The sequence below is a fragment of the Macrosteles quadrilineatus genome, unplaced genomic scaffold (genome assembly GCF_028750875.1).
Source record: "Macrosteles quadrilineatus isolate MER2022 unplaced genomic scaffold, UCM_ALF_1.0 Scaffold_1__1_contigs__length_201487025, whole genome shotgun sequence".
Lineage (NCBI taxonomy): Eukaryota > Metazoa > Arthropoda > Insecta > Hemiptera > Cicadellidae > Macrosteles > Macrosteles quadrilineatus.
This window is the reverse complement of record NW_026542594.1, coordinates 45,686,644-45,698,671: the sequence shown is the minus strand read 5'-3', so window position 1 is coordinate 45,698,671 and position 12,028 is coordinate 45,686,644. Positions and strand designations below refer to the sequence as shown.

Below are 12,028 nucleotides of genomic sequence, written 5' to 3'. Positions count from 1 at the left end.
GAATACGACATGAGGATATCCGTAACCTATAAATGCGAGAGTTGTAAATTACTTTGCAGGTTCTACCTTTCCCTACACGATCTTGGAGAATGTTATCACAATTGACGATCTGCCAGCACGTGTGTGTGTGTGTGTAACTGATTTATACACTGATTTTTAATATCCCCAGGATGTATTATATTTCAATGCATGGTAAGAACCGATCTGATAACGATAACATTATGATCAACGCGTTAGTATTTTCTGGATGGATGCAACCAACTGAATGAACAATAACAATTCTGATACGCTGTACATTAAAAGCGCACTCATTTGGTTAACGTGCTCGTTGGACCAATATTTCTGTACTAATGAAACCAACTATACGAAAACTGGAAGCCATAATAAACATAAAGATACACTCACCAAGTGTCTAGCAGACTTAACAGTATATCCGTGAAATTACCTGTAAAGAAAAAAAGAAACATTTTAAAAATATAATCTACATCGTACAACATAATATCATAAATATATATTGCCATTATAATGTAAGCTTACAACTTACAACAGAATAAGTTGTATCAGTTTGTAAGAACGTTGATTTAAATCATGAGATGGAATTTCTGGACATGAACTGTTTCTTAACCTGTTTTAAATGTTATACTGTATTTTTCACAGTTTATGAATATTGTGTAGATTATAGCCATGTGTATGAAATGGAGACGGTTATCCCAAGTACAGAGACATCTGTTCAAAATTATACTGTAGTCTACGTATTATGTTCTAAACTAGATATATTGTAAAGTATCAACTTTAAGCTTCATAAAACAACTGTCATCGTATAGCTAATACAATTATTTAAGTAAAATAGCTTATTCCCTATATGGGAAATGCTAAAACACAGCTGTATTAGCTTGGAAACCCAAATATTTTAAAATGCAACAACGATAGTAATCCTAACATAATATACACTCCGGTTGGCATAGAACGGAGGAAATACCACACCACGTGACACAATACATACAGAAATGCAAAGAAATAGGTATTCAATGATGCGGTAAACAGGTCTAACAATTAGAGCTAGTTTAATGTATGCGGATAAGTAACAATTGGACATGCACATAACTAATCTAAATTGACTAATCCTTACTTTTCTTAACGTAGCCAAATGACTAGACATGCGTTATTTTTAAACACTATGTTTTCTTTTAAATTTTAAAATTAACATCGTTGTAAGGTTTTTGGACATTAAGATTGAGCTTTTAATAAATGGATAATAACCCAGATGATTTTAGTCAGTAGCAACATACTGTATTTGTCACCGCATTAATTCAACATTCATCCTTAAATCGTCTTCGCCTTGCAATCTGGAAACCGGATACACAGTACACAGTGCCGTACAAGAACAATGTTTTAGCCAACCAACAGTGTGTGTACATTGAACTGTTAGGTTGTTTACATGATTTATGTTTTGTAATGTTATGTATCTGTCAACTCGACAACCCTGTTCTCGCCCTCTAAATAATCATTGGAGATTGGACATTTCAAATCCTGTATTGTGATATAGGGACGTAGCTGACAGAGTGATACAATATCCGTTGGAAAGCGTTTATCTGTTAACAATGGTGAAGACAAGTAGAGGAATCATAGTGAATTATATGGAGCAGATACAGGCTGGTGCTGGTGCAACAGTTATATTGTTCTAGAGCGACTGGATAGTTACATCAGCGCCGAGCAGCGCATGCGCAGGTGGTTTGGCGGGAACAATAGTCACTGATTCTGGCGGGAAAATACGCCTTGTTTTTAATACAGGAAAATTGTGTAATGGAAATCTTTCTTTGTAGAGGGAATGGTTCCGGTTATTTAATAACACGTAGCTTATATTTTCGTATTTTAGTAACGTGTACATTGTTGAGACCACAAGTGTAAGTATTCCCCATTTAAATGGTGTATCTAATAAACACCTTAACGCTTGAGAAAATGTCTAAAATATCAAATAGGCTAACAGCTGTCTAAATGCATCACGTAATTGATACTCAGTACTTTTAAAACTATCAATGAATTCAAGAGAATCAGTTAAACAGTTGGAGGGTCTAAGACGATAACAATCAACATTGAGGTCACGCCAAAGGCACCTTTGGTGACGTTCGAGTTTATAATATACTCTCAAGAACAAATCATATAAAACTGCCTTTCCCAATACACGCGGACGAAATTGTCCCTATTATATTGAGTCGGCCAGATAGAAAGCTCTGGACCGTGCGTAACCGATTATAAAATGCCATACGTCACACAGCGATCGACAAAGCAGCTGATAACGCAATAGATCAGCTGATCAACAGAGAGGAGACGAAACAAATCTGTAATGAGGAGACAAAGCTGTCCAAGGAGAGAGTGAAAGTAAGCATCAGACCATGACAGGCTCAGAGGCTCAACTGACTCATCGCACTTTCCTATCCCAGGATCTGGGAGACGCCAAGGGCGGGTTACGCATGGGCGCTTATTTATTTATTTATTTATTTATTTATTTATTTATTTATTTCCCACGGACATCTCCATTTTACAGCATACAAAACAAAACATTAAACTCAGGATGACTTAATTGATAATACAAATTTTGTGCTTATATTAGAAATAAATCAACAATATATAATGATCTAATAACAAATAACAGTAACAATGCCAAACCTAGCCAAACAAAACAACAACTGACAAAATAACAAAGGTATACTAATAATAAATAATTTAAGACAACAACAATAAATAAAAAATATGAAGCAATAACAACAAACCCACTAACAACAATAACAAATGAGAAAGATAAATATATAGATTGACTAATAAAAAATTAAATTGATTAAAGAGCAACAACAGACCTAAAGTTAAATGCAAAGACAAAAGTGAAATTTATACAGGCAAGTAGTATTAGTATGAATGGTACAACGAAAAAAAATTTTAATTAGGACTGACTGAGACTGATGATCTTCTTTTTCAAAGTAGTTACGCTGTCTAGAAAAAAGTCGACATGCCTTGTCACTTTGTTGCCAGCTCCCTGGACCCGAACCATCGTGCTGTTTGCTGAGTAGCTAGTGCGGTGCTGTTGTTTGATAAACAGATCAGTCGACCTTGTGTTGGAAGGAGTCTTGAAATGGATTTGGCGGAGCATGTCAGGACAGTCGACTCTTCCGTTGATAATCTTGTGCAGCAGGACCGTGTCAGCAATGAGTCTACGTTCCTCCAGCGACTGAAGACCAAGTTCCAGGGATATAGTGTCAATGGGCACCTGAAGGTATGGGAATCCCATCTTGAAGCCCACCATTCGAACAAATCTTCGTTGAATTTTCTCCAGCTCATTTATTAGTAACCTTTGATGAGGACTCCATATTGGTGAACCATATTCGAGAGTTTGCCTCACCAAGGCACAGTAAAGGGACTTTAGAACTTCTGAACTTCTGCTTAGTAAATCAATCATCTGCATTGAATCATCGGTTGAGTAACACACCTAGTCTGTTCCGATATACATGAATGGACAAGGGTGCAATAGAGAAATTCAGAGTAATAAGGAAAACACTGTTGTTTATTGGTTTATTCCGTAACAAGGGGCATTTCTCGGCGAAAACTCCAATTATCGGTTGTTATATTGTTATCTCTACTTCTGGTTATTAAAAATAATATATTTTGTACGGTTATTTGTCTAGTATAATCGTATGTCACATATTTATTTCTTTTTTTTATTGGCAATTTTCTGTTGGGAGTCAAATAGATACATAAATACAGGGTGGTTTTTCAAAGACATCGGAACGAGGTTAAGGGATTGTGGTGTTTGTATGTAAAATAATGAACACATATAAGCTCATCATATTGATTCCTGAACCTTTTGGTGAAAGAAAATAAAATTATGTACAAGTAAACTCAACATGTCTCAAGAAAAGGTTTCACATAACGCAGGAGAATTGATCCTAAAACAGTATTCAATGTAAACAACATTAACTTGATCACTTTTAAAAAACACCTTTGCTTTTGCATATTTTGCTTATAAAAAAATATAATGACTGTTAGTAGTTAATTTAATCTGTAATCTCGCATTGTCTAACCATGCATTGAAACACATCCTACATTTTTCTAAACACACATCCGTTTACTTCCTAGAAGCTTTATCATCTTTTATACTCTGTGTTCTACGTAATACTCCTTACTATAAGAAGAAGAACAAAGATGAACTGAGAACGATAGAATATAGATGTACAGCCTTGATACTGTAAGTATCTTTAAACACTTTATATTAGTATTGACATGAATTGAATCATCTTCAATTTACTATGCTTGTTAACATAACTTACTCGACCTCTACCTCACCACACGTGTTAATTGTAGGTTATGTTATCTTCTTCAACACTGAATATGCAAGTAGCTGATTACAATGCAGACGATCTGGTCAGTGTGAATATTATCCACATTGGCGAGCAATATTCGTACAGTCCGTTAAAACTCTGCATGTTCTACAGGAATTACCGCTATACTGCACTATTACCACCATCATAAACCATGGATAATGGACAACGGTAACGGTACAGAGAAACTACAAGTCCCTAGTCCTCAGCCATCTGGGCTGGTATGTATAAGAACATTTCTAGTGAAGTGCACACTTACATCGAGTGGAAGTAAATTGATAAATTAAGATAACATGTAGCTTCTACGATGTAATAACTATAAAAAAAGAAAACATTGCCTGGAAATGTTTGGTCTACATAAATTGTGAATAGGCCCTATGTGGAACCACACGTACTACCTGTTTATACAAATAAACTATCTGATACCGGGTTTACTTTGGTATAAAATGTGTGAATGAAAATATAGTAATACGAGGATTTTTTTACTATTTTTAAACATGCTTCACTATTAATGAACCAATAGTTTTTAGCGTGCATCGGCCTCCATTCCCACGAAGCATTGTATCCACTTCCATACCAAATATTGCGTCTTTCATAGAAGAGCGTAAAAGTCAACCACAAACACCAATAAGCATAAGATATATAGATACTTTCCCTCCATAGCTTCAGCACGAGTTCCCGTTCATTCTGCTAAACGCGTTTACGATGTGTTTTGTCGCACTGACTGAGAGAGATTATCCACAAAACGGAAGCAATCATTCCGTAAACAACGGTGAACGTGTAGCCGCGGACACTGTGTGCCTAGTGACGTCATTACATGGTGACACAACCGTCAGCGGGAACTGCGGCCTGATTGCGGCGAGTTTTCAATATTCTGTGTAATATATGCACATTCTAATGTCCTACATGTTTTACTCCTACAACAAATAAAACTAGGATGAGTGTGATTTGCTTGTAGCTAAGAATGTGAAAATTGTACATTAGTTGGATGGAAACTGCGATTTCATGAAGTATACAGGGTGTCTCACCTAAAGTGAAGCAATAGCCAAAATTTTTATTTTGAGATGTAGAGATAACTTCTTATGAGGCACTCCCCTTTATTTTTTAAGAATACGTTTTGGGATGATTTTGAATTTTAAAAATGTATCCGCCATTTTCCAAAAAGGCCGACAACTTAGTTATTTCTTATGTAACACCCTGTTTTTATGCTAGTTTTAAAAAGTCAATGCGATTTAAAAAACATTTTTATTCCTGGCTTTTTTTCTTTAAAGATACTCGTTTAGGGGTTACAGTGTGTTAAACCTAAGAACGAATTGCTTATGGAATATTCTGCATCCTCTGGCTCATAAACGAGTATGTTTAGAGAGAAATTGCAAAGAATAAATACGTCTTAAAATCACATCTATATCCTAAAAGACCATAAAATACCAAGTTTTACAATATAAGTAACCGTTATAAAATATTAAGTGTTCCAATATAAAATATACCTAACTACCATTTTTTTAATGGTGGCCATTTTTAAAACAACAGGATCAATATTTTTAACGTATTTTATTTATTTTTCTTTGTAATACGAGTACAATCATTAAATACAAGATGTTCCGTAAGAAATAACAAATTGTCGGCCATATTAGAAAATGGCGGATACATTAAAAAAATCAAAACCATCCCAAAACACATATAAAAAAATAAAGGGGAGTGCCCCATAAGAAGTTAATTCTATATCTCATAATAAAAAGATTAGATGTTGGTTCATATTAGGTGAGTTGTACTCGTATATTGTAACCTTGCACAAAGATAAATGAAAGCTGGGAAGTGAATCGGTGTCAATACAAATTCAACGTGATGTCAAAGTTTAGAAATTAGAATTAGAAATTTTAATTTAGAATAATTTAAGACTATATCGCTTTATCAACCAAAATAATTACAATATAAAAAAGTATGAGTTTTCAAGAGTTTTCAATCTAGGATCATTTGATACAAATACCAGGGATAATTTATTTCAAAATTGCAAAAATATACCAATTGGATGGTTTAAAAAGAATAATCACAAAACATCACTGAATAAATGCAATGAAATAAACAGACATTACTTTAACGCCAATTTACAATATCCTCACGTAAACCAGTTTTTGAAAGTGGGTCGATTTAAATTTTGGCAAAGATACAAGTGTGACAGTGAACTTGTCCGGAATCAAGGACTTCAAGTGGTTTCATGATCAAACTTTTCAAACATGTATCCTCTTGGCCTTGACCTATTACACTATGTTGAGTTTTAATCCAATTATTAATTTTAATGGATTAAAATTTAAATCTTGGCAAGGTTTGCAATTAATTCCTATGTATAGGTTAGTCTTACCGCGGATAATAATGCTTGAAGTAATATTAATACATTTAAAATGTATGCACAATATAGGTATGAATTTAATTGCCATATTAGATTTAAAATGTAAATACTGTACATATAAACTGCACAGTATATATAATATTGCGTAGGGGTAACCTGGCATTGCATTTATGACATTTAATGTGAGAATACAACTTCTTCGTCAGTCGACCTTCATCTAACAACCTCCCTTTCAACAACGATTTAAGAGCCACTATTTTTTTCGATAACGAAGAATAAAACCAGTCATGCATAGTAATGGGTAACAAACATTCCTAACGGCCTTTGGCCATGTACGGTAGTGACTTAATTCGATAGATAGGTACTTCAAGGCAAAAAGTAAGAGTCTTGTTGGCTATAATTTATAGTTGAAAGATGAAAAGTGGTATGTTGGCCAGAAAGCAACCAATCACCAAATTTTCGTTCTCAGTCTTATCAAAAATATCGTTTATCTGGTCTAAACTATTAACAATAGATATGTTAACAGTGAATGTCAATCCCAATACTGGCCCAGTTCCTTTTTAGGTAGTCCCAGAGTAATACAGTCAGAGTGAAAGCTAGTTTCTACGGATGTGCAAATTAAAATGTGCAGTCGACCGGAGTTTGATAACGAGATACTGATCCGATCTGATGATGTTACTTCACTGCTTCCTATCCACCAAGTATTCCAATCCTGGGCCCTAACAAGATTTGTCAATTGCAAGCTAACCTAGTGTGTACATTGTGTGGTACTCAGTTAAGTAATACTGCTAGTGCTATACAGTATATTGTTTGTCATCGTTATAATTAATCATTGTTGGTATATTTTTAACTATATTAGTTCTAGACTTTTTCTTGTTAAAGGGACCAGTTAAGATTATCTTCGAAAAGTTATCCTTAGAAGAGAACAATTTATTCATTAATAAATTGCTATGTGGTAGATATGTAGACTTAAAATGCAATTATTCCCTCCTAAATTTGTATAGATGTTTTTATTCGTATGAATATATAGATCACTTAAAGCCATATGCACGGTTTTTTTGCAATGGTCCCTTTTAGGGATCATAAAACAACACATTGATTAATGAATGACCCTGAAATTTTATTTATAATAAATACATGGGAAATCTTAGGATTGCAATTAAACAATGTGCTACAGTGAGTTAACATAATTAGTTTTCATAAGTGTATTTTTTATTATATTATACTAACACCAATGTGTTTGCGACTTACGTGTTGAACAAGAATTTATTTCATCCACTTCCTTGAACTCCGTTATTTGCATTGCGAAAGGACAGTTTAGCGAAACGTTAGCTTTAGGTTATGTGTAGTGTTGCAATATTGTTTGTAATTAACTTTTTGTGCCGTTTCGTGTATTTCTGACCTTTTGATTAAGCGTGGTCGTACCAATATGCATACGACGCTATAACGCTGACGGAATACTAAGAGGCTACGAGACTTGACGCCATATGTGTGGTTGTTTTGCAATGCCCTCTTTCCATTGCTATCGTATCCAAATGATATCGTGATTAAATTTTACTCTTCATTTATAAGTTTAAGCAATTACAGAATTGAAAAAAGAATGTCTGATACCGAAGCAAAATTATTATGCACCATTTAATAGTGCATTATTAACTGTATTTATTTTGATGGTTGATACAAGTTTTTGAAGGTACGATTGTTTTACAGTACAGTACTTAAATGTCAGAAGTATAATGCAGTGATGTACATTTGTTATTTATAATTATTTATATAGTAAATCGTTATATTATAGTCTTCTATAGAACATTATACATGGTCAAGCCTTTCAAACGTGCAAATAATATTAAATATTGATACTATTTAATTCTCAATCGTCTTTTAATTTTATGAACGAAGATCCATGGTTTTTTTGTAGTGGTTGGCTGCCTCTTTTAACCTTGCATTTGCCCGTCCACACAAAGTGCCCGTGCGTGGATCGTTTACAGTAAAGCAAGGAGTGAGCCGGTACAGTACAAAGATGAACTGTAGGCCTACTGATAAATTTTAGTGGCAGTGACCAGGATCCGAACCCACGACATCGTTGCCTTGGGCCCGAAGCTACCAACTGAGCCACCGACTCACTAAATTATCCACTAGATTATCCATGGTTAACATAAATATTGATTACAAAGAAGGAATAGCCTATAATTTTTTTACCAGTAAATCGAAAAAAATAATTAATATTGTTAAATTGGCGGTATTATAATTACAACAAATTAGTATTTTTAAATACGTCATTCGGATAAAAAATAATTCCAAACCAGTTCACCTCAATCTTGCGTTATCGTTCAATTACACAACTTTGTAAACAATTATCAGTTAAAACTAAGAACATTGAATCCTTCTCAAATTTAAGATTATCTTCGAAAAATTGTACTTAGAAGAGAACAATTTATTCATTAATAAATTGTTATGTGGTATGTGGTAGATATGTAGACTTAAAATGTAATTCTTCCCTCCTAAATTTGTAAAGATGTTTTTATTCGTAGGAATATATAGATCACTTAAAGCCAAACGTGCGGTTTTTTTGCAATGCCCCTTTTACAGCTTTTATAGCATCCAAAATAATCCCAATAAAATCATAGTGTTTGCATAAACCATTCTTTTTAAAATGATGTATTGCATAGATTAATTATTATAACATCTCACCAAAGGACAAATAACCTAAACAACGTGTTAAAGAAACAGATCTAATGTAATTATTGCAGATAAATAAATAAAAATACATGTTAGAATTGATGTGATAGCTGGCAAAATTTGTCTTTTTTCACCCGGGGAAATCTAGATCTGGTCTGGGCGAGTTGCTGGTCAGATCTGGGTCACCGTTAGTACTTTCCTTTTCTAGCTCTGTTCGCCACAACCAAACACGCAATGAGCGGGGCCCGTGTCGTGCCTTGGACGGTTTTTTTGATAATAAAGATCATATGACGGGTGTAAAAGTACTCTAATGTTTGGAAACCCTCAATGACGAGACAAGATCATCCCCATAGGTGTGTATTGTAGACATGCAGTAAACAGCAGACTAGCTGCTTTATAGGGTTTGTGTAAGTTATCGTTATACCTAAGCATAACTAAGCACTATTTTTATAGTGTAAAAGAAGCGATTCACTCTGATGTAATTAAATAATGTAAATGTCACCAGGAGGTTGGAACTCTTTTTTATTGACAATTTGTGTGAAATATTTATGCATGTGTATGAGTGATAAATTTTAATGCACATTTTATCAATGGTGAAACAAAGTAAATGATGGTTGCAAGAAAAGAATGAATCAAGCAATTTTGATTATATAATAAACTCTCACAAGTACAAGTTATTATGGTTATTTTTCCATTGTATTTTTGTTTTGAGCTAAATATCTCATGTATAGAAGTAAACCCTAACGATATTCATACAGATTTCAAGTGTCATCCTCATGTATTGCATGCATCCGATTCAAATGTTTTTAGTGCGGAAATTCAAAGTTTTTTTATATAAACGAAGAGCGAATCCCTCATCTTTAGAATGTGAAGTATTAATTTATACTGTACATATAAATTACGGAGTTAACCAACAATTTGAAACTCCATAAAAACTGGACATTTATTTTAACCTTTATAATTATTTGTTGCCTGATATATTTCAGATCTCAGATACATCAGCTATATTTTGAATTTTTCTTATTATTATATTGATAAAGAGATTCAGTTTGAACTCGTGCATTTTATCTTGGCTAGCAATAAAAACCCAGTAAAAGATTTTTATATTGATACTAAAAAAGAGGATGTTTTAACTAAGACTAATTAAAAGTGTATAAGTTAAGTCTTACGTTAATAAAACATATTTCATTATTCGTAATAAATGTGTATTTTAACAACATACAGTGAGTTTATGTGTCAAAAGATTTAAAACAATGCTCCAACATTACATCACGATTTATGTTTTAAATGACAATTATTACCAACACTATTTTAGTATATGAATTTATACCAAAAGGCAATATTGTTAATGCGTTCAATATACGCAACCACTTTATGTTTAAATATACATAGTATTTGATAACAAGGCTTTCTATGAAACTATAGTGTTCATGTTATGATTAATCTACTTTAAGAAAAAGAACGACTTCACAAAACCTTATTGTAAAGTTTACAAAAAACAACACCCAGGTCTGCTTTAAAATATTTACCCCTACGTTATATTATTATTTATCTTTAAAATATTGTATCTTAATAAGATTAAGATTTTGCTGGGGTTTAAACTATTAATATTAATAGAGCCTTCACACAATTAATATAAATTTAAATTATTTTAGTATAGACAATTTTTGTTATCTCATTTTTGTAAAAACTATTATTGTGCAGTTAAAATCTCGTATAAAATTAATTAATTATTTTCTCAGTAAATATTGTGTTTAAGAGGAAAGTTGCCACGAGGTTAATTACTTACAACATTGATTTTGTAAAAAGATTTTATATGAAGTCATCATGCGTGTCATCCTGTTATACATGTTGTTGCACGGTTTATTAAAATATATCAAACCCCACTTGAGAAAATTACGAAACATTATACAGTCTACTGGAACATTTACATGAAACTAGTGACATAGACACTAGGCTACAGTAAGTATTCATGCACTAGACTTACGGTACCGGCGAAAACCAATGATAACAATCACTTGACACTAAATCCGCACCTGTTCGCTTCTTGACTCTGGCAGAAGTTGTACCAGATGATACTTTGACAGCGAGAGTCAGCGCCGGCAGCAGCAGCAGACAGTAACACAGCCTCATGCTGCAGGGGTCAACTGGTCGTGTACTCGCGGGAAGCCTAGCCTACTGCACAGTGCACTTACTGAGTACTGACTGAGACTGACTGTCTAGGCCTGTACTTGCCGGTCGACTCAGCTCGGCTCCACACTCCAGCTGCGCCAACCCCCCGCCAACTCCGCCACTCTCAATGTCGAATAGCCACTTTTACTTCCTCAGCGTGGGGAATGCGACCGAGGAGATGGTAAAGGGCTGGAATTTTCAATAATTTGAAGCCTGTTTAAAATATTTGTATCTTTACACCGTCCTAATAGTTGCACTTTGCTTAGTTTGCTAGGTCGTCCAACTTTAATGTATAATGAAGTGTTTGTTTCGAATCTATGAGATCTACCCCATTCATTCTAGTGGAAGGTAACCACTATTTTACCTTAACTATATAATTTACTAGCTGGAGTACTTGGCTTAGCTCAGTGAATTGATAATAGATTAGTATTGCAAGGTCCCCTCCTGTTTTACGTTAAGGAAT

The 12,028-nt window shown here is 33.9% G+C and overlaps 1 protein-coding gene across 1 annotated transcript in view; it reads right to left on the bottom strand.

The window, feature by feature from the left end:
• LOC128982897 (uncharacterized) overlaps positions 1-11,650 on the bottom strand; it is a 110,503-nt gene extending 98,853 nt beyond the window's left edge. Inside the window, exon 1 of the mRNA XM_054401953.1 lies at positions 11,430-11,650. Within this exon, the coding sequence (XP_054257928.1) occupies positions 11,430-11,526 (97 nt within the window). The 5' untranslated portion in view covers positions 11,527-11,650. The remainder of the gene's footprint in view (positions 1-11,429) is intronic.
• Positions 11,651-12,028: the final 378 nt, after the last annotated feature.